The 22,087-nt window shown below is 43.8% G+C and overlaps 1 protein-coding gene across 1 annotated transcript; it reads left to right on the forward strand.

Moving 5' to 3' along the window:
• Window positions 1-208: 208 nt before the first annotated feature.
• LOC120521131 (tissue-type plasminogen activator-like) lies at window positions 209-13,574 on the forward strand (the record flags this gene model as incomplete). The annotated part of the gene is made up of 10 exons (XM_039742965.1): window positions 209-347; window positions 463-637; window positions 779-870; window positions 945-1,119; window positions 2,291-2,376; window positions 2,733-2,928; window positions 3,020-3,156; window positions 3,257-3,397; window positions 3,488-3,636; window positions 12,916-13,574. Coding segments are annotated over 10 exons (1,458 nt in total), but the record flags the coding sequence as incomplete, so codon positions are not given.
• Between the last annotated feature and the right edge of the window lie 8,513 nt (window positions 13,575-22,087).

Below are 22,087 nucleotides of genomic sequence, written 5' to 3' on the forward strand. Positions count from 1 at the left end.
CTCCGTCTAGTGGTCTGCTCATCGCTGGACTGGAAGGAGTGGAGTCAGCTGCCCGCACTGGGTGGTTTCTCTGGGCCACCCAGATGGTCTCAATATGCTTCATAAATGATATTTTTCTCATGTTTCTGAGATCTTCTGAATTGGAACATTTGCCATTTGGAGTCAAGATGGCCAGGCTGCTGCTGTGTCCACCTTTCTGAAAGAATGAAATGCACTTCTTTTTTTCCACGCTGCAGATTGCTCCAAACCTGAATGCTACCATGGTGGTACCTGCAAGCAAGCTCTTTACTCCCCCGAATTCATCTGTCAGTGTCCCAAAGGGTTCAAAGGATCTCGATGTGAAATTAGTGAGTGCCCATGCCCTCAGTCTCTTTGTTTTAGTTGCCCACACACCTCTGTGGCGTCAATGTGACTGGTACTTTGTTACATTTAAATCACTTTCTCCTCTTGTTGGTTTTTCAGGCACAAGTGCAAAGTGTATTGAGGGTCAGGGGGTCCGTTACAGGGGAACCTGGTCAGTGACAGAGTCGGGAAATACATGTCTCAACTGGAACGCGACTGCCGTCATGAACAAGAAGTACCAGGCTAGGCGCCAGGATGCCCATCAGCTTGGGCTTGGTAATCACAATTACTGCAGGTGAGAACTACTTACTGTATCTACCCGAGAAGTTTCCTTGGATTATCTGACATCTTGGGCTCAGCCCTGGTCTAAAGTCCTGGGGTGGTAGGAGGGCCATTGTGTCTCCATGCACTTACTTTGGAATGCCTTTCCCTACAGGAATCCAGACAGTGATAAACAGCCCTGGTGCCACGTCTACAAAGGCAGTCAGCTGACCTGGGAATACTGCTCCATCCCCAGCTGCTCTGCAGGTAGGTCTGCTTCCATTTTAAAGCCACCACGAAGGTCCTCATTGGTCGTGTCTCACAAGCCCGTCTCTTTTCAGCCTCTCCTGTGGACTGCTATACCGACAAAGGCACCTCATACCGTGGAACCAAAAGCGTTAGCCACTTAGGGACGCAGTGCTTACATTGGGACTCGCCAGCTCTCCTAGACAAGCAATTCACGGCTTGGAAACCTAATGCCTGGAAGCAAGGCCTTGGTAGCCACAACTATTGCAGGTCATTAACTGTTCTTCACATACTGGGGGGCACACAGGTGTTTTAGTGGACAGCAATCAAAGGAACAAGACAGTTTAGGGATGCAGCTACAAAGTGTCAGATGGGACTATAAATGGAAGAGAAGTGATGAGGATGACAGAGGCAGTAGAGATTTGAAGCAACACAGCAGGTATTATTGAAGCACAGTCATCATATGTTGATGATGGAAGCAAAAGAGGGGTTGGGTGGATCAGGCAAACTACCTGAAGGAGTCAGTAGGAGTAGAGAAGACCTAAGGAGAACCTTAGGTGTCAGAAGAGCTATGAGAAATAGAGGAGGGTAGTATAATATATGTCAGGGAGAGCTCAGATGGTAGAGGGGTCATCTAGGAAGGAATTGTAAGTGCATAGTTAGAAGTGAGGGCTGAAGACAGGATGTAATGTGCAGTTGGAGAACTGCAGGAGCTATGACAAGGAGATAAGGCCAAGTTCAGGGTGAAAGCAAAGGCTGCGGAGATCAGAGGTGAAACACAGGTGCTAACAAGAGTGGGGCAGGAAATGTTTAAATAGCAGAGGAGTTGTGAAATGTCTGAAGGAGAGATCAGATAGAGGAGCCTGTAACTGACAGAGAAGGTATCACGTGGAAGAGGCTGAGGCAGACAGCCATGAAGACAAGTGAGGCAGAGATGGTCTAAGATGACAATGAAAAATTGAATTGATGAAGTATGAGAGAGAAATGGCAGAGATGATGTGCTAGAAGAACTATGGGACAGATGTGCTGCCGTGATCCGAGACTAAAATTATGAGGACTAGATCAGAAAAATATGGGAGACGTCAGATGGAGTCAAAAGATAGAAACACAATCAGGAAAATACAAAGAAGGTCTTGATAGAGACAAGAGTTGTAGGGTGGAGATGGTGAGGCAGAGGAGCCCATCCGGCAGAGATGAAGAGGCCAGAGGACTGGTGAGGTATAGATGAGAAAGCCAGAGGAGATGAGAAGTGAAGAATGAGAAGCAGAGGAACGGCTGCATACAGCTGAAGGGAAGAGATACAAGGTGGGGGATAGAGGCAACAGGTAAAGATGAACACCACATGGAAGTGTAGCTTTGAGTTAAGGGAGGACCTCAGTGATGTCAAACCTGAAGATCAAGTCATAGCAGAAAGGGAGCTGACTTGTTGATGTCTTTACAGGAACCCAGATAATGATGTGAAGCCATGGTGCCATGTTAGACGGGGCAGAAGCTTGACCTGGGAATACTGTGATATCCCCAAGTGTGGTAAGAACACCTTGGAATTTCCATGCTTATGTGATACTTGGTGTCAATCCATCCCATGGTGCCCTCACTGGGTAAAAATGTTTGATTCCCAAGTGATTTTTTAAATCCTCATACTAATATTATGGCTGCAGCTGGTTAGAAGGTTCAGTTGGGCCATCGTCAGCATTAACAGCAGTCCTGCGGTCTCTCTTTCCTCCTTATTGCTCCAACCACAATCTATCTGAACTGCTAGCACCTCCTACTGGCAGGCTGAGAATGTGGTTCTTCCTGTACGAGAATGTTCTTTTTTCATTCATCATGGTCAGCCTGTCAGGTCTGATGCTAAGATTCACAAACTTTTTTCATGTTTCCCACAGCTGTTTGTGGGCAGAGGATGCCAGCTCAGAACCAGTACCGGATCAAGGGTGGACAAGTTTCGGACATCACCTCTCATCCCTGGCAAGCCGCCATCTTTATTTACAGCCCCCGAGGTCAAAACTATGCCTTCCGTTGTGGTGGTGTCCTGCTCGACTCCTGCTGGGTGCTTAGTGCTGCCCACTGCTTTCCAGAAGAGTAAGTGCACACACCCGAATTGGCCAGAGTACTGGCACTCCTAGTGGCCACCTACAGCTTCTGTTCTCACTGCTTTTCCATCAATCAACAGGCCTGCGATCGACCGGCTGCAGGTGGTGCTGGGACGTACCTATCGTGTTCAGAATTCAACAAATGAGCAGGTTTTTGGAGTGAAGAAATTATTTATGCATGAAAAGTTCAACCATGAAACCTATGATAACGACATAGGTAAGCCCAGAGAGGTCTCTTTTATAGGAATATATTTGTGAGGTGTTCCAGGATGGTGGGACTCTGACCACTCAACTTTCATTATTTCATTCCCCCACAGTACTGTTAAAGCTCCAAGGCCAGGGTTCCAGATGTGCTCAGGAGACCAACTATGTCCGTCCAGTGTGCTTACCGGAGGCCCAGCTGACTCTTCCAGATTGGACCGAATGTGAGATCTCCGGCTATGGCAAGGAGGAAGAATGTGAGTATGGAAGACAGAAAGGAGGACAAGTGGGGGTGAAGCTGGCGTGCCTATCTCTACATTCCTCACCGTTGTCTACTCTTCCCACAGTCGGTGCTTTCTACTCCAATCGGCTCAAGGAGGGCCACGTCCGCCTCTGGCCTGCAGACCAGTGCACCTCGGATCGCCTCTCCGGTCGGCTCGTAACTAAGAACATGCTGTGCGCCGGGGACACCCGTGAGCTGGACGATGCCTGCAAGGTAGGAAGCTGCCATTTTTCTCTCCTCGTTGCCATAAGGCCCTGTCGTGTTACATGACGTTTCCAGCCATGTTCAGTCACAGACTTTATTTAGATGATCTTAGCAAGTCGCAGGCATTCATGATGAACCTCTGTGACTGCTAGTCATATAGTTTGACATCCACAGCGACTTGGTCAGACCTGCCTGCAACTCGCCCCGAAAAAATCAAAACGGGTCTGGTTAGGAGGGTGATATCACACACTGCGCACTTCTAGGTGGATTAATGACCGCTCCAAAAAAAAATGGAGAACACAACATGAAGTGGAGCAATGCAAAAATAATCCAATTAAACTAGCTGTTTAAAAGAAGCTGTTAAATTCAAAATCCACACGTGCCAATACCTAATACTGCAAAAAAAAAAAAGTACCATATATACTCGCGTTTAACTTCTCTGGCGTGTAAGTCGAGGCTTGATTTTACCGTATAATTTCCGGTATTTTATAATGTCAGTCATATAAGTTGAAAGCGAAAAACTCACGCTATTGGTCCAAGAGAGTATGATATGCTAACGCCCACCTAGGAGAGTCACCACGGAGCACACGGCCTTTTTTTCTATGTATTGTGCCTACGTGACCACACGGTAACACCTGAACTATTCCATAGCGACGTTTGCAGTGATTTGTGTTTTTTGTATCTCACACCCTCATTCACGTTTATCGTAAGAGCATCCTTTATCTACGATGGAGCGTTCGAGCAGAAGGAAATATGAAGCTGGTTTAGCATTAAAAGTCATTAAAGTGGCGAAAGAAATTGGTAACTGCGCTGCTGCAACAAAATTCGATGTGTCTGAGAAACTGATGTGAGATTGGAGGTGGCAAGAAGATGTAAAAAAAAAATTGTCGTATTTTTGAACGGGCGTAAAAGTCGGGGGCCTGATTTTATGATCGATTTTTCGGGTTTCAAGACCCGACTTATATACAAGTATATATGGCAGTTATAATAATTACATTTATATAGCGCTTTTTTCATAGTGAGAGGGAGCCACTTCAACCACCACCAATGTGTGCCATCCACCTGGATGACATGACGGCAGTCATTGTTATGCCAGTACACTCACAACACATTAGCTATTAGGTGGTGAAGGGGTGTTAGTTGGTGGATAATTAATTAACCAGTTAGAGACAGGAGATGATTAGGGCACTGGAATGACTAGGCCATGGTGGGCAATGTAGCAAGAATATTAATAGATAGATAGATAGATACTTTATTAATCCCAAGGGGAAATTCACATACTCCAGCAGCAGCAGCATACTGATGAAGACAATATTAATTAAAGAGTGATAACATGAAGGTATAACAGACAATAACTTTGTATAATGTTAACGTTTACCCCCGCCGGGTGGAATTGAAGAGTCTCATAGTATGGGGGAGGAACGATCTCCTCAGTCTGTCAGTGGAGCAGGATGGTGACAGCAGTCTGTGGCTGAAGCTGCTCCTCTGTCTGGAGATGATCCTGTTAAGTGGATTCTCCGTGACTGACAGGAGCCTGCTTAGCGCCCATCGCTCTGCCACGGATGTTAAACTGTCCAGCTTCATTCCTACAATAGAGCCTGCCTTCTTAACAAGTTTGTCCAGGCGTGAGGCGTCCATCTTCTTTATGCTGCCTCCACAGCACACCACTGCGTAGAAGAGGGCATTCACCACAACCGTCTGATAGAACATCTGCAGCATCTTAATGCAGATGTTGAAGGATGCCAGCCTTCTAAGGAAGTATAGTCAGCTCTGACCTTTCTTACACAGAGCATCAGTATTGGCAGTCCAGTCCAATTTATCGTCCAGCTGCACTCCCAGATATTTATAGGTCTGCACACAGTCACCTCTGATGATCACGGGGTCCATGAGGGGCCTGGGCCTCCTAAAATCCACCACCAGCTCTTTGGTTTTTCTGGTGTTCAGTTATAAGTGGTTTGAGTCGCACCATTTAACAAAGTCCTTGATTAGGTTCCTATACTCCTCCTCCTGCCCACTCCTGATGCAGCCCACGATAGCGGTGTCGTCAGCGAACTTTTGCATGTGGCAGGACTCCTTTTTGAAAGATGCCCAGGGATCTTTAATGACCTCAAAGTATCAGGACGTCAGCTTAACATCTTGTCCGAAGGACAGTGCCAGCTTCTACAACACAGTGCTTTGGGATCCACACACAGAAAACAGGGTAAGCACCACCTGATGGCCACAGCAACGCCTATTTTAGCAGCAACCCAAGCTTTTCTGCCCAAAAGTGCTCACCTTCAGATGGATGACTTGTTCTGAAGTGCAGGAACACAAATTTTATTTTGCAACCAAATCATAACATCTGGCTGGCAACCAAATAGTGGTCATCAAGTGCCAGAAGACATGAATGTGACCTCTTTTTTTTTTTTATAAATCTGATTATGATGGGTTTGATCCAAGTTGTAACCCTGTGCCCTGGCGCCCCACAGTGGCTGATGGATTTCATTACAACAGATTGATTTTTCAGGAGCCATTTCCTGCCTAAAGCTGTCATCATGAATAGCATTTTTCTGTCACTATAACTTATTTATAGCGTTTTCAAATTAGTGTTGCACGGGGCCGGAGCCTTTACTGGAGCACCAGGCACAAATTGAAGAGACAGGGTGCCAATACATTGCAGGGCCCATTCATACACACACACACGGGGATCAACCTCAACTCGCCAATCAACCCAACCTGAATGTCCCTGAGGATGTGGAAGGAAAGTCTATTGAGACACGGAAAGAATGGATGACAACCAGACGTGGGGTGCTAACCACCATACTACAGTGGCTTATCTGTACGAGTTTAGTGTCAACAACAAAGGTTCAGTGCTGACAAATTTAGCTTTCTTTTGATAAGGAGCACTGGCATAACTTTAATTTGAAGTGTCCCAGGTCAGGAAAAGTCTCCCCTTATGTGAAATAAATGAAATCCAATTAAACGCTGTATCACATCACACGACTCTTCCAGCAACTTTCAATCGCAGCCTTCATTTAAATAATCTTAGCGATTTGGTGGCAGTCGATCCCGTGAAGCAATTCCCGTAATGTGACATGCCACACGCCTCCCTCCAACAAAACCAAACCGGTTTGACTTTGTCTTTAGTCATAGGTCTGGGCTGTTTTTGCATGAGAGCTGACAGCCAATGAATGCTCATCCAGGAGTACAATGCAGAGAATGCAATGATGAACAATAAGGAATGTGGAAATTTTGGACATCGCAAAACAGAAGGGAGGCTCGTCTGTCTGATGTCTCTTGTTTTACGTACCAACACAGAATGGAAAAAAGAAAAAAAAAAAAAGGCAGAGAATGTGGCTGAACACCCAAATCTGTTAACCCTTCGTACAGCTCCAGCTCAGTCAGGCAGCACACTATTGGCAGTGAGAAGAAGGGGCGAGCACAACTGGGAAGTTGGCAGCATGCGGTTGGCAAATGCGACATGGGATGTGATTTTTTTCAGTCATATAAACTCACAAGGTGGTCTGGCAACAAGATCAGAAAGTCTTACATACTCCACGACTAGAAGTCCTGCAACGTGACATTGGCTTAAGCTAAATAAAAAGTCGATAGTCATGAAAACGCTTTATGGAGTTGTAGGAATGATAAGACCATTAAACCTCTTATTTCAGTATAAAGTAGGCAAATGTGACTAATAATGTCTTGCAAAATAACAAACGTGCAGACACACCTAGCCCGACAGCTCCATGGGCCCTGGTGCAGCTGCTCTGTGCGGCCACTGATAAGGAGTTTTATTTACAAGAATGCGTTTTGTAAGATGTTTCCTTCTAGAGGTTGTGAGATGTTCAGCCTGGACACAACCAAACGGACACCGACAATTTAGAAAAACACACGCTTTTTTTAAACTAATGTCCCCAAACACCAGCCCCGCACACACACACAGTGTTCCAGCACCACAACACCCTTCCTTGGGCCTTTCACTGTCCGTGGGCCACCTTTCTTCCTCTCGTCACTGGAGCTTCGTCCTGCTCTAGCTCCCGACTGAGGGAAGGCAGCCCCTTTTATATCCGCCCGGATGACCTTCCGGTGGCACTTCCTGGTATGGCAGAAGTGCCGCACTAGCACCCGGAAGCACTCCAGGCGTCCCTGGAAGGTCCTTCCTCCACCTTCCCAGATGTGGCTGAAGTGTCGATCTCCCGGGCTCCACGACACTTGGGGCGCCCCCTGGCGGTGGCCACGGGCCCCAGTGGGTTTGAGCCTCCTTGCTCTGTCCCCGTGGTCCCCTCATCATCCAGGGCGGTTGCCCTCTCATGGCCCAGGGGATGTATAGACCACCTCCTGATCCTTCCTGGCGTCCCGGCTGGGTCTGGCCCCCAGTCTCCTGTCACAGGGTTTAAAAACTCCTTTGACATCAAGCACATGTTAGAGATTGCAAGTGAAGGAGCCGTCCCTGCTTTAGGTGATACTCTCGCCACTTCTAGGAATTAAAGAACAAATTTGTGAAATGGGAAGCAATGGACAAGCAAGTCCCATGTGTGAGTTGTGCATGGCAGGCAGTGTGCTGTAGACTTCAAACCCTGAGGTTGTGGGTTCAGATCCCACTACTGACACCATGTGACCACAAGCAAGTCACTTGACCTGCCTGCTGTGCTCCAATTGGAAATCCAAAACAAATGTAACTAATTGTATCATAAATGTTGTAAGCCGCCTTGGATAAAGGTGTCCAGCAAAAATGTAAGTGACCTGTCCATCTTTATACCTGTTCATGCTAGTCTGAAAGGTCAGCTTTACAAACAGAGCATAGCACGAGAGGAAAAAACTGGCCATAGGAGGCGCCACAAACCAAGCGTGGGCACCTCTGATCGAGTGGGCAGGCCTCCTACTTTTTTGGTCCATAGCTACCCTGGCATTATAAAATCAACCGACGCACATAAACATATAACCCTAATATAATACTGTCTGTGTACAGCTTGGACAATCAAATGGATTCTGCATCAGACTAACACGAGTTACCCAAAATATCAATCTATGGACACACCACCAACGTAAGTAAGATGACTCCTCGACAGTATACAGAGAATATTATGTAAATATAAAAACTAGAAATAGTAATCTGTATATATATAAAAGCCAAATACCACGGACTCACTCATCACAAAATCTCCTGAACCATGAGGACTTGGGACCTGAAATTTGGTGCTCGCTAAGAAACATTTTTTTAAAATTTCATGATCCAAGCGCGTTCTGTCTTTTTGTCTGTCCGCTTTTCACGAGAGAACTACTTAACAGATTTAGATCTGGCTGTTTTCTATCATTTGCTTCACCTTTCTGGTTGATTTTGCGACTTCTCTCATTGCACTAAGCACCATAGTTCGCTTGCGGTACCGATGTATTTATGCAAATCCAAGAGAGTGGCTGTGGGCTGAGATCAGGGAGGCAGGGCCTTTCTCATTCACTCACCAGCCTCTGTTCGAGTTGGTCTACATCTCGCCACATGTTGGAGTGCACCTCGCCTCCGCTTAGCTAGCGATACCTGATTGTTCAACAGACATTATCATCTACAGATTGTCAAAGGAATAACGTTTGACGTTTATGAAAGAGAGATCATAGCTACGTGTGATTTAGACGGTAGCTGCTGATTGCCAGAGATATCACGGCCATGTGCTTTTCTCCCCAAGTGGGGAATGCTGTCCCATCAGAGCTGAACACGATCAGATATAGTATCAATATATATTGATTTTTAAAGTTTGTCCTGTTTCATTACTTTATGGGCACAGCCACAGGTACACCTAGTTCCTTAATAATTAAGTGACAAGCATTACTAATCCCAGTGTACGATTGAATAACACTGATGATAAAGATCTAAAAATGCTGGTGAACTTCATTACCTGCATTATTTATTCCTCACTTAATTGTTACGTAACAAGACCCTAACAAACACTTGTTTGGGTCTTCATAACACTTACAAAGCATCAGTAAAGTGTTTATTCACCTCTGCAATGTGACCTGCTAACAGAATGTCACTTTGGAGTGGTCTGAGGTGGCCTAACTGAGACACTTGTCTCTTGATGTTATGTATTTAGATAGATAGATAGATAGATACTTTATTAATCCCAAGGGGAAATTCACATAATCCAGCAGCAGCATACTGATACAAAAAAAAGTATAAGACCTGAGAATCCTTCATATTAACAAATAATATGACCATCATGTCAGTATGTCACAGTGCACAGAGATGAATAACCGATCTACTGCTGTTTCATAAGTGTTATGAAGCCTTTGTAAGAGTGCTGTACATGAGTAACATGTATTTGTGCAGTACATTAAATGATCATACACTGGCATTGGTAATATGATGTGAGGGACGGCCAGGGACCTTACCCATCCTGGATGCCTCTGTAATGGGCAGAGAGCGTGATCAGGGCGTTATCTTCCCCAGGGCTCAAGATGGCAGCACCCCTGGGTTGCAGCCGTACCTCAGATTTCCACAGCCCTATTGGGGTGCCACCAGGAAGAGCTGCAGAGCCCTTTACTTCATCGCGCTTCTGCCACACCTGGGAGTGCTTGTGGACCTCACTAACAAGCCACCTGGGGTACACCCAGCATAAAAGGAGCCGCCCAGCTTAATTCACAGAGCCAGAGTTGGGAGAGGAGAAGGAGGACTGGAGGTGGAAGGAGACAGGAAGAGAAAGAAAAGAAGGCAAAGTGCTGTGTGCTTCCATTAGTGTGCTTGGTGCTCTCTTGTACTGAGCATTGGTGGGAAACAGTTGGAGAGCATTTCCCACAGCTGTGTTGCTGGACTTGTGCGCCTGGTGCTTGTCTGTGTTGGGTTGGGGGAGCTGGTGGGCTCCCTGCAGGCCACAACATCTAGATCTTTAAATAATTATGAAAGTATCTATCAGTTAATAATGTATTACCATTCTTTAATTGTCCAAGTCGTACCGTAACGTGGGGTATTTAAACAGACCACCTGCAGACGCAGTGGTCTGTACTGCTGCCTCTCAGCTCCACTTCCCGGTCCATTCTTGTTGAAGTTTGCCCTTCTCCCTGTGTCGGGGTTCATTTATCTCAGGGTGCTCCCAAACACGTGGCCTTGTGTTCTTAGAGTGGTCACAAGCGAGCCCATCAGTGGGTCTCTTTCAGCAGGATTACGTGCCCTGCCAGTTGGCAAAAACTGCTCAGGAATGGTTTGAGGGACATGACAAAGAGTTCAAGGTGTTTCCTTTGGCCTCCAGACTCCCCAGCTCTCCATCTGATCCAAGTATCTGAGGGTTGTGCTGGAAGCAGAAGTCCAATCCATGGAGGCCCCACCTGGTAACGTAACAGGACTTAAAGGAAGTGCTGCCAGGACACCTTCAGAGGTCTTGTGGAGTCCATGCCTGGATGGGTCAGAGTTGTTTTGGTGGCATGAGGGGATCTACACAGTATTAGGCAGGTGGTTTTAAAGTTGTGGCTGATTGGGGCATAATCTGGATTTAGAGGAAGGTTTTTTTCTTTGCAGAGTGTATTTTTAATATCTCCGTACACATGACACACATTTATATGTTTTATGTTTAGGAGGCTTTCCAGACTTAGAAGGTTTCCATCATCACCACCGGCTTACTGTTGGTCATGTTACTAGGCACAGCATTGCTGTTTAAATCACACCCCTACATTAGGCTCCGCCTCCATGAGGTGTTGCATTGGATTGGTTTAGAATTCTCCAGTCGAGTCAGATGACTATTTGTTTCCACCCGTGTTTAAGCCCAGTTACCTCCAGGTGTCTGATTGTACGTCAGGCTCAGGGAGACCAAGCAGTCGTAGTGGCGAAGGCTGGCAGGTGTAACAAGGCACAAAGATTTATGATGAAGATGAAGCATGAGCAAAAGCGAATGTTTGTAACCAACTATCAGCGGTGTCTTTTGTCGTAAACTGAAAAAAACAACAGCAAGAATTCTTAATACAGTGGTGCCTTGGTTTGCGAGCATAAAATGTGCTTGTAATCCAAATCACTGGTATGTCAAAGCAAATTTGCTCATAGGAAATCATGGAAACCCAAAACTATTCATATAAAAATGATTAGTACAAAATCTAAAGTAAAAATACATAAAACAAATTAACCTGCACTTTACCTTTGAAAAGAATTGTGGCTGGTGTGAGGGAGACGAGAGAGAGGAGGAGGAGAAGGAGGAGGAGGGCTATTGTGCAGGACGACTTTCACTCCAACAAACGGAATCCCTGCTGTCTGTTCGCTCACTGGAATCTTAATTTTTTTTGTGACTTTAACAAGGCAACCTCTCCAATGACAGTTGCTTTTGATGAAGAGCCACATAAACTTGGACACAAAGTAAAATAATGCTTTATACACTCTAAGGTTTCTAAACTCTTGGGATTCCACCCAACGGGACGACACGCAGAAGAGCGTCCTGAAGCAACCGCAGGCTCCCAGCGCTGTAGCAGTTCGCCGTAAAAGTGAATCTGAAAAGATCGTGCACATGCTATAATCGCCTGCCGTTGATGGGTGATACAAGGAACATTATAAATGTGCAGGGCACAGTACTGCTTGGCCACTAACCTGCCTGACTGCTGTGTCTGTGTATAGTTAGTGGCAGATCCCGCTACAATAAATAACCGTGCTGTTCCAGTTTCAAGCTGAATGAAGCTGGTGTCGCTAAAGTACTGAGACTCAGCTTCATGTTTTGGGAGACTCACACGTTACAACACACACACGTGGTCACAATGCTATAGTAAACAGTACACGCTCGTACGGATGTTGACTACATGAGTGAGGCACATCGACTGAGAACGAGCATGGGAGACGATTACCCACAATCCCACAGCAAGAGAGAGAAGAACCATCAGCTCAGTTGTGATCACGTGACGCTCGGCAGACAAAGCGTATACGTACTACTCAAACACTCGCAGACCAAGTTACTCGCAATCCAAGGTTTTACTGTACCTGAGGTGAACAACTTAAAGCAAAGTAAACCGCACACTAGAATGATTCCGGCGGGTACATGGCGGTAACCTCTTAAACCAGTGCACGCCCACTTAGTAACTATGGTAACACCAAGGACAACAAGAGGGTGACGCAATATAACATCTATAAAAGAAAAATACACCAAGGACCTTTAAATAATATTTCAGAGTGCAGAATAAGATTCAGTATTCAGTACGTCAAAACACGGCAAATAAGAAATTTCAGAAAAGGTGCATAAAAAGACCACGAAAACAAATCATAATGCATGCAGGGTGAAACCAGACTGGCATAGCTATTCTGCAATGGAAACCGGTCTCGCCGCCACTGACTTTCGATCTCGTCTCTTGCAGGGGGATTCTGGTGGTCCACTTGTGTGTTCAAACAAAGGACGCATGTCTCTGCTGGGCATCATCAGCTGGGGTGATGGCTGTGGGAAGAAAAACACCCCTGGTGTGTACACCAAAGTGGTCAACTACTTGGACTGGATCGATGAAAGAATGAAGCAGCAGATGCCTTGAAATCCGGGAACAGCCGTGTGGACCACCAAAGGAATGGAGATGGCCAGAATAGACACTCTGGCGGTCAGTGGTGGCCAAGCAAAATGGTACTAAACACTGAGCAGTCGATAGTGGGTGACAGCAAGGACTGGAGAGAGAAGCACAACAGTGCTGGGCTATAGTAAAGGGGGAGGGAGGGGTACAGGGATACCAGGCATAGGGAACAAACTGGCAGAAACCCCAATAGGCATTGACTATTGAGAGAGAGGGGGCATCATCACGCTGTTTATTGGCTCAATGTTGTCACGTGTGAAACTCTTAACTCACATGTACTAATCGACATGCAGGACGTCGCCACTCTCTTGTGTGGTCTAAGAAGCCCCTCTTTTTGCTATTCAGATCATGTTTGGACACCTTTGTTTAAATAAATGTCAACTGCTTGCAGTTTTGGATGCCCTCCACTTAGGACCACTGATTAAAATCTCAAGCTGAATGCTTTTAGCAAAATGTCCCCCCTCGTCTGTGTGTTACTTGATTTTTTTTTTTTTAATCTCTACCTGACACCTCAAGGCTGCTTGAAAAGGATCTCTGTAAAAAATTATTTAAATGTCATTTGCTATTTATTTGTGTATTCGTATTTGTTTAGTTTTTATTATATGCATATTATTATTTTTTATATATTTTTTTATTAACTTGTATTCAATTAAATATAACATTCTGTTTTCATTAAAACTCTTCCAGATGAAAAATTAAAGCACTGCAGTGTCCTGTCATGATGTCCCGACAGCACCTGGCCCTGGCCTGCACCTTACACTTTAGGGCCCCGTCCCTGTCTGGAGCCTGCCAGACACTCGCTCGCTAACCTGAGCTTTCACTTTTAGGAATCCAGTTGAGCCCCTCATGTTAAACGTCCCCCTTGACTTTCACTTTTGGAAGTAGACAGGAAAAGCAAATCAAATTACAGCATATTAATAACAGTAGTTGAGCAACCATAGGGTAACACGTAACATCAGGTCATAACAGTGAGGTGTGCGATTAGAACATCAGAATCGTTTTGAAGAGATCGGGCCATTCAGACTAACAAATCTTGCCAAGTCTATCCTCCAAATTTCTAAAGATAACACTGGAGCACTGGGAACAAAGACGGGGGCACCTCACACTCACATAGACACACACAGGCCGAAGTGCATCTGCACATCGGTCATAGAGTCAATATTGTCACATGTATAGAGTGCAATGACATTTTTACTTGCATGTGCCATCACTACGATTAGTGAGCATCAATAATTTACCCCAAATCTTCCATCTACCGTAACTCTGTCCAACGTACCGTGAAACTTTGGTCTACCATGTGAAACTTCTGTCTATCTTACTTCAAAATGTCAGTCTACCTTACTTCAAAACTTTGGACTACAGCACATGAAAACTTCCATCTTTCTTTCCTCGAAACGTCTGTCCAACATACCTTGAAACTTTAGTCCATCATTCAAAACTTCTGTCTATCTTCCTTCAAAATGTCAGTCTACCTCACTTCAAAACTTTGGACTACAGCACGTGAAAACTTCCATCTTTCTTTCCTCGAAACTTCTGTCCTCTGTACCTTAAAACTTTGGTCTAGTGTTCGAAACTTCTGCCTACCTTACTTCATAATGTCAATCTACCTTACCGCAAAACTTTGGACGACTGAACCTCAAAACTTCTTTCTATCTGTGAAACTTCCATCTTCCTTCCCTAGAAAATGTCTGTCCACTGCAACCTTTAAACTTTGGCCTACCGTTTGAAACTTCTGTCTACCTAACTTCAAAATTTCAGTTTACCTTACTTTGAAACTTTTGTCTACCTTATTTGAAATACTTACTTTATGTCTAATCTAGTAACAAAACTTGAAGTTCATGGAATATATGTACATCTTTGGGATTATGAAGGAAAACTCCTGAAGATGCAGAGAAAAACACAGAACTCTACACAGGAGTCAAAGGCTGAACAACCAGCTTTGCAGATTATTAATAAACCTGCTCATATAGGCCAAGTTGCACATCTCAAAGGTTAAACAAGAAGCAATACTGGAGTAGCCATTGGAAAGCCCACACAGACGTGGCGGAACACACAGACCCGTACAGAGAGGGCCTGGGTCTACCATCAGATAGATAGATAGATAGATAGAAAGATACTTTATTAATCCCAAGGGGAAATTTACATAATCCAGCAGCAGTATACTGATACAAAGAAACAATATTAAATTAAATAGTAATAAAAATGAAAAAAAATTAAAATAAAATTAATGTTCGCATTTACTCCCCCGGGTGGAATTGAAGAGTCGCATAGTGTGGGGGAGGAACGATCTCCTCAGTCTGTCACATGAGCAGGACAGTGACAAAAGTCTGTCACTGAAGCTACTCCTCATCCTGGAGATGATCCTGTTAAGTGGATTCTTCATGATTGACAGGAGTTTGCTTAATGCCCGTCGCTCTGCCACAGATGTTAAACTGTCCAACTTTAATCCTACAATGGAGCCTACCTTCTTAACAAGTTTGTCCAGGCGTGAGGCGTCTTTCATCTTTATGCTGCCACCCCAGCACACCACCACGTAGAAGAGGGCACTCGCCACAACCGTCTGGTAGAACATCTGCAGCATCTTACTGCAGATGTTGAAGGATGCCAACCTTCTCAGAAAGACACTCGGGGAACAATTGGGCCCATGGCAAAATAGCAAAGTAAGGAACCATGATTTACTACTAAGAAGAGGAATGTGCATTTCATGCTTAACAAAATGGATCTGGAGGATCCACAAAAATCCCCAAGTCTACATCAGAACATCTGGACTGTGACCTTGAAAGGTGCCAGTTCAAATCTGACCAGTACCATAAAGCAGGGGTGTCGAGTGGTTTTCATTCTCACCCTTTTCCTAATCAGTGACCAGTTTTCACTGCTAATTAACTCCTTTTCCCTTCATTTTAATAGCCGTGTTTTTAAGGATTCAGTCCTCTGAATTGATTCATTTCTTCATGAAATGGCAGCCAAACAGAAATGAAATGTGAAATAAGCCAACAGATGACCAGGAATGTCAAACTCCAGCCAATTTCCCTCCAACCAGTTTCTTCATGAGAAGCCAATTCTTGCTGTTAATTAAACCCGTTATTGAATGGCATGACTTGTTGCTGCTCTCACAGCAGACTGTTGATTTTCTGTTTTTTCTAAGACCACCGTCAAGATGTTTTGGTGACCTAAGCAGACCAATATGACTGAGACCTTCACCTTTCTTTATTTTCAGGTTAGCTGTTCATTTGGCGTCTTGTTTTGTGTCTTGTTATTGTTTAACTGCTCATTAAGGACAAAGAAACAACTAAGGGGTCTGAGTCACGTCAATTAAAACAAAAGCAAAACAAGTTAATTAGCAGCAAAAATGGCTCACTAAGTAAGACGATGGTTAGAATGAAAACCTGCAGCCACTGCAGCCCACCAGGACCAGAGTTGAACATCTCTGCCTTAAACCTTGAAGTCCACCTTTATAAAGTATGAATGTAGTGACACGAAACTCCCACAACTCTTGCCTGTCACGTATTCTAGTCATGCCAAGGTGGGAATAGAAACTGTTTTAGGGAAGAAACCAGAGGAGGAGATGTGGTCAAAAAAAACAAGCCAAGTTCCTAAACCAAAAATCAGCCCTGTCTTTCTTCTAACCCAAAACAGTAAGCTAAACTGTAGCTGAAGTCCAAAGCTCCATGCATGGAGATTCCACATACACTCGGATGTGCTTTGTGTTTAACCAGATCTGAGATTTCCCCAGCGTAATTTTGCTGCATTTCCAAAGTTAGAGTGAAACCAGGATGACCAAATATCCAAGCTAGTAGGAATTTCACACCCGACAATATTCAGCACATGAGCCCACCTTTCTCCTTAATTCAGATGGAACAGAAAATGTCCCTTTTGGATCTCTTAGGAGTGTTGATTTAAACAGATTTAATTGAATCGGTTTGACTGTTTGATGATGTGGGCACTGAAGGCCTCAAGCAGCCTTTAAAGTTAGCACGACTGTCGGAATTAACAAGGAGATAGATAGATAGATAGATAGATAGATAGATAGATAGATAGATAGATAGATAGATAGATAGATAGATAGATAGATAGATAGATAGATAGATACTTTATTAATTCCAAGGGGAAATCACAGGAGATCTGAGAATTTGGGTTTTTTAATCTGATATACTTTGTTAATTCAAGAAGAGAAATTGTCTTTTCACATGACCTTTACGGGTCAGGGCGCAGGGTCAGCCATAAGTGATCATGATACCAGAAAGTGGCGGCATGTTGATTAGCATATGGAAGTAAGAATATATTATCATGTTCATAACATACGGTAATGAGATGATATTGACCCCTCTGAACCTAGAAATTGCTGCCATTCCCATTACTTCATAGGTAACTTCACATAACCGCACAGACGCTTTATCTCCTGGGCCCAGTTGTTAAAACTATTCTATCGGGATAAAAATGATCTGGATTTTGAAATCCCTTGTTTTGCTATCCAGGATCTGGTAATTCATTTTACTTTCATGCTGGTTTTTCAAAGCAACACTAGATTGGATCACTGTTATCCAGATACAGGATATTCAGGATTACCAAATCCGGTTTACTAATGCTTTAAATGGAACCCACAGTGTAGCCTACTGGCTATGTAAAGAACAACAGGCGGACCACAAATACCAGTAGCCAAATAGCCATCATGTGTGTTACTTGGAAGAAACAGAAACACCACAATAAACAAATATTTTTTCCATTTCATTTGTAAACAGCCAGATTCCATTTCAATCTCACAAGAATAAATGAATGAATGACTGAAAGAATAAAATATTTCCCCACATATGCACTGTGGTTATTTTTATATACCCTAGGTTCTTGTCCATAAGCCGGACTCGTGTATAAGCCGGAGACCAAAAATCATACGAATTTTTAAAATAAAATCTTATCATAGATAAGCCGGACTCATGGATAAGCGACGCATCTATAACCTATAACTAATAGAAGGGAGGGAGGTCAGTGGTCTCACTCGCACCCATTTAATTTCTTTAAGGGGGGAGAGAGTGTGAGATATTGGCGTCTCTCTCACTCCCCGCATGGCACGATTGGAGCAGCCGGAGCGCGTTCTTTCTGCATTGGGCGTCGCCGAGTCGACACGTGCAGGTAGCGGTCATTTAAATTGTGATTTTGTTAAATTTTTGTTTTGTGAAATTTGTTAAAATGGATAATGTAAAGAAGACTTGAAAATCTTATCCCAATCATCGAAAACTTGAAGCGGTGAGCTATGCCGAAAAGTATGGCAATGCGGCGGTGGCTAAAGAGTTTGGAACAGACGAGTCAAACATCCGGCGATGGAAAAAACAAAAGCCTGTTATAAAAGCAATGCATCCGAAGGAGCACTGCCGTCGGTCCCGAAAAGAGTTTTGGCCGGAATTGGAGTCACAATTGCCACTGATAGTGAAGAAGAATCTGAAGAAAAATCCAAAGATCAAATCGAATCTGATATTCCAGAATCTTTTAACGAGATGTTTGATCTCTTTAATAGTGAATCTGATGAAGAATTTGATGGCTTTGATTAATAAAAATAAATTTTTAAAAATGTATAACTTTTTTTAATAAATTGATTTTGTGTGTAAACCGGACTTATGTATAAGCCGATATTCTATTTTTTCATTTTCACAACTTTTTTTCCTTAGATAAGCCGCAGCTTATAGACAAGAACTTAGGGTAATTGTAAAACAAAAAAGTCCAATAGTCAACAAAATAAGGAACATTTACAGTTCCTCACTGGTACAGAGACCAGCTCTTTCAATTTCTGCTTTTAGGAGTTGAATTTCCATTCTGACTTTAGTTTGTTGTAGTTGGGTAAGGAGGAGTTGTTCCTTTGCCAGAAGAATCTGCACTTCTGCTCTTTCGGTTTCTCTTGTAAGAAGCACCTCATATGCGTCACCATCCAGGTTTGGAGAATGCTTACACTTCCTTTTTAAAGGTTCTGTGACAACAGCTGGCTCGGTCTGTGAGGATCCACCTTCTTCCTCAACCACTTGACTGAGATTGAAGACAAATATTTCCTCTTCATTAGGAGGACCAGGCCCACCCTCCTCTGTAACTGTGGGCTCACCATCGATTTCAACACCATCAGTTCCATGCAGAGCTTCTGATTTGTCACCACCAATAATGTCAAGGACAATGTCAGCATACTCACCCCTCTTGAAAGGCTTGTTACCCGTTGTGGGGTTTTGGCCTCAGCAAGGTCCTTTGTTGCCTTGGCCTTAAGGTTCTTCCATCTTAATATGACTTGTTTTGTGGTCCTTTTCTGACCAGCCTTCACATTCTTGGTGATGTCCTCCCAAATGTTCTGTTTGCATATCTTGGTCACTTCTCTCCCCTTTAATGAACTGAAGTGTCCTACTATGGAGGAATAATGACACCTAACACCCTCCAACAGTGCATGGTTTTCTGCCACTGTGAAATTAGGCCCTTTTGAGTCCATGGTTCCATCTCTTGTGGCCAACGCTGACCTCATCATCACAAACTGTGTTGTCAAGTGGCCAGGTTCTGTCCATGATGCACGTATCCTGAGGGAGAGCGCACTATACAGAAAGCTCCAGTCCAACCGACCAGCCAAATGGCATAATATTGGGTGACAGTGCTTATCCACTCCTACCAGGGCTGATGACCCCTTTTCCAGTTTCAAACACACCTGAGCAGGCAGGCTTCAAAACAAGATGTGCAATTGAGCGCTTAAGTGGAGTCCTGAAGAGGCGCTTTGCATGCCTTAACTACTTGCGGGTGGAACCCAAGGTGGCATGCAATATAATACTAGCCTGCATTGTCCTGCATAACATTGCCACCAGGCGTAACGTACCTCTTGATGACATATATGATGGACCTGAGCCTGATGAAGTGCAACCAGAGCAACCTCCAATGTTCGCTCCAAATGAGGGCCAGACAGGACATGTGATCAGGGATGCAATTGTAAGACATTACTTCTGACTGATGACTTGAGTAATAGTAATTGTCATTTTCATTAAAATACAATGGACAGTAGAGCTTTTTGAGCTTTGAGATTTTGTTTGAGTACTGATATTTCACAGGGATATTTTTCCTTTGACTATACCAAAAGGCTTCATGTCTTATTCCCTACTTTATTTACATTGTCACTGTCCTATTTCAACAATTGTACAAAATATAAATAGATGTATACGTCACCTGCAAACATAGCTTTTTTGATCAATTTTCAAGTTTTATTTTATTGTGTGCAAGAAATCCACCTCTGTGTTGGGATCAGGATTATTCTGATTTTTGGGATCAAATGTGTCCCAATTCATACACAAACTTTTGAACAACACAAAAGACTGTTTGATCCTGATTAAAACTGAGATTGGATTAGGTGATCTGATCCGATTCCAGAATCCCTCTTTTCCCTTTGAACAACCCATTTTCAAGATTCAATCCAATCTGTTATCCCAAATCACATTGGATCACTTTTGAACAACTGGGCCCTGGAGATATGTCTGCCATGCCATCTAACATAATTCTGGAAGGCCTGCGTGCCAATCCCACCATCAGTGGCGTATAATACCCCTAGTAAGGAGGAGGCCATGATAATTCTCTAATACAGAGAGGAGAGCTCATCTCCCCGATTAACAAAATGGACCCCAATGATTCACCACAGAATCTCAGAGTGTACAGCAGAAGGGTGCCAGTTCAATCCTGACCACTCTGAAGTTCTCTGTCTGTCATACCATGTAACCCAATTAAGGAAGGTGTGCTTGCTGCATGGACCAAAGAGTTTTACTAAGTAAAATGATGACTGAGAATACAATACTGCTAAAAATGAGGGGTGAAACATCTTAATCAGCAAAAAATGTGGAAAATATAAATTAGAACAAAAGATCGAGCTTACCTCCTACACAAGATGGACTCCAACAGCACTACATCAAGTCGGGGATCTTGAGCTTTCCTAGAAAGAGTAAAGTTCAAACTCTCCCACTGATTGTTTGATTTGTCCCCTTTCCTGCATAACACGTTCCTGATCCCTCCGATGTCCACTAGAAATTACAAAATTCATATTACAGAATTCATACAGAAGTCTAAGGTAGAATTAATTCTCACATCAACCTCCAAGTGCTGCGAGGCTACACCATTCACCAGCTTACACTGCTGACTTCTCTGAACCTCTGGCTGATACAAATGAAGACCCGAAAGGTTTTGATTTATTCATGTATTTATTTAAAATCCATAACCTTCACAAAAATATCCCCTGGCTCTTAAGAGTCCACACCATAACACATCAAGCCACTTGCTATGACAGCGTGCTATTAAACAAACGGCCTCCAGAGGGTGCACTGCACTTATTAATTGAAAAGGGCCACTCGGCCTCCAAAGATTCGATTTGTGTGTCACTCCCTGACAGGCAGACATTTAGATTTGCTGGACAGCAGTGAACTCATCAGACTGCTGCCTTTATTGTGTCGACAGAAAAAGAGTCGCACGTTTCTGCATTCTTGCTTATCAATACAACATGATCAGAAGTGAAACTGAAGAACAACTCGATTATTGAAAAACAAAAATCATCATCTAACGTCTCTGCCTCAGTGTCTTCTCGGCCCACGTAGGATTAAATGAACGTGCGCTCCATAGATGTTTAACCTGCTTACATGAGACCAGAATGGGGGTGGGCTTCTATACTCCTGCACAAATGTGTTAAGTTCACTTGCACTTCCATCGTGTGGCATGTTGATTACCACACGCATCTGAAAATTTCACCGTACTCCATACACACGACAATAAGGACCTTACAAACCTATACAATTCTTTTTTGAATTTCAATGGGATTCTCTACAATACCAAAAGAAAACACTTGTGACCTCAGAAAAGGTTTGGAGGAGATCTAACATTCAAGATGGAGATAATAACAGGGCAACAAACACTTCAGAAAAATGGAGAAAAGTGATAGCAGAGTGGAGAGCCCCTCAAAAAGTCACAAGGCAGAAGACCAGAA

Source organism: Polypterus senegalus, unplaced genomic scaffold (assembly GCF_016835505.1).
Source record: "Polypterus senegalus isolate Bchr_013 unplaced genomic scaffold, ASM1683550v1 scaffold_421, whole genome shotgun sequence".
NCBI classification, from domain to species: domain Eukaryota; kingdom Metazoa; phylum Chordata; class Cladistia; order Polypteriformes; family Polypteridae; genus Polypterus; species Polypterus senegalus.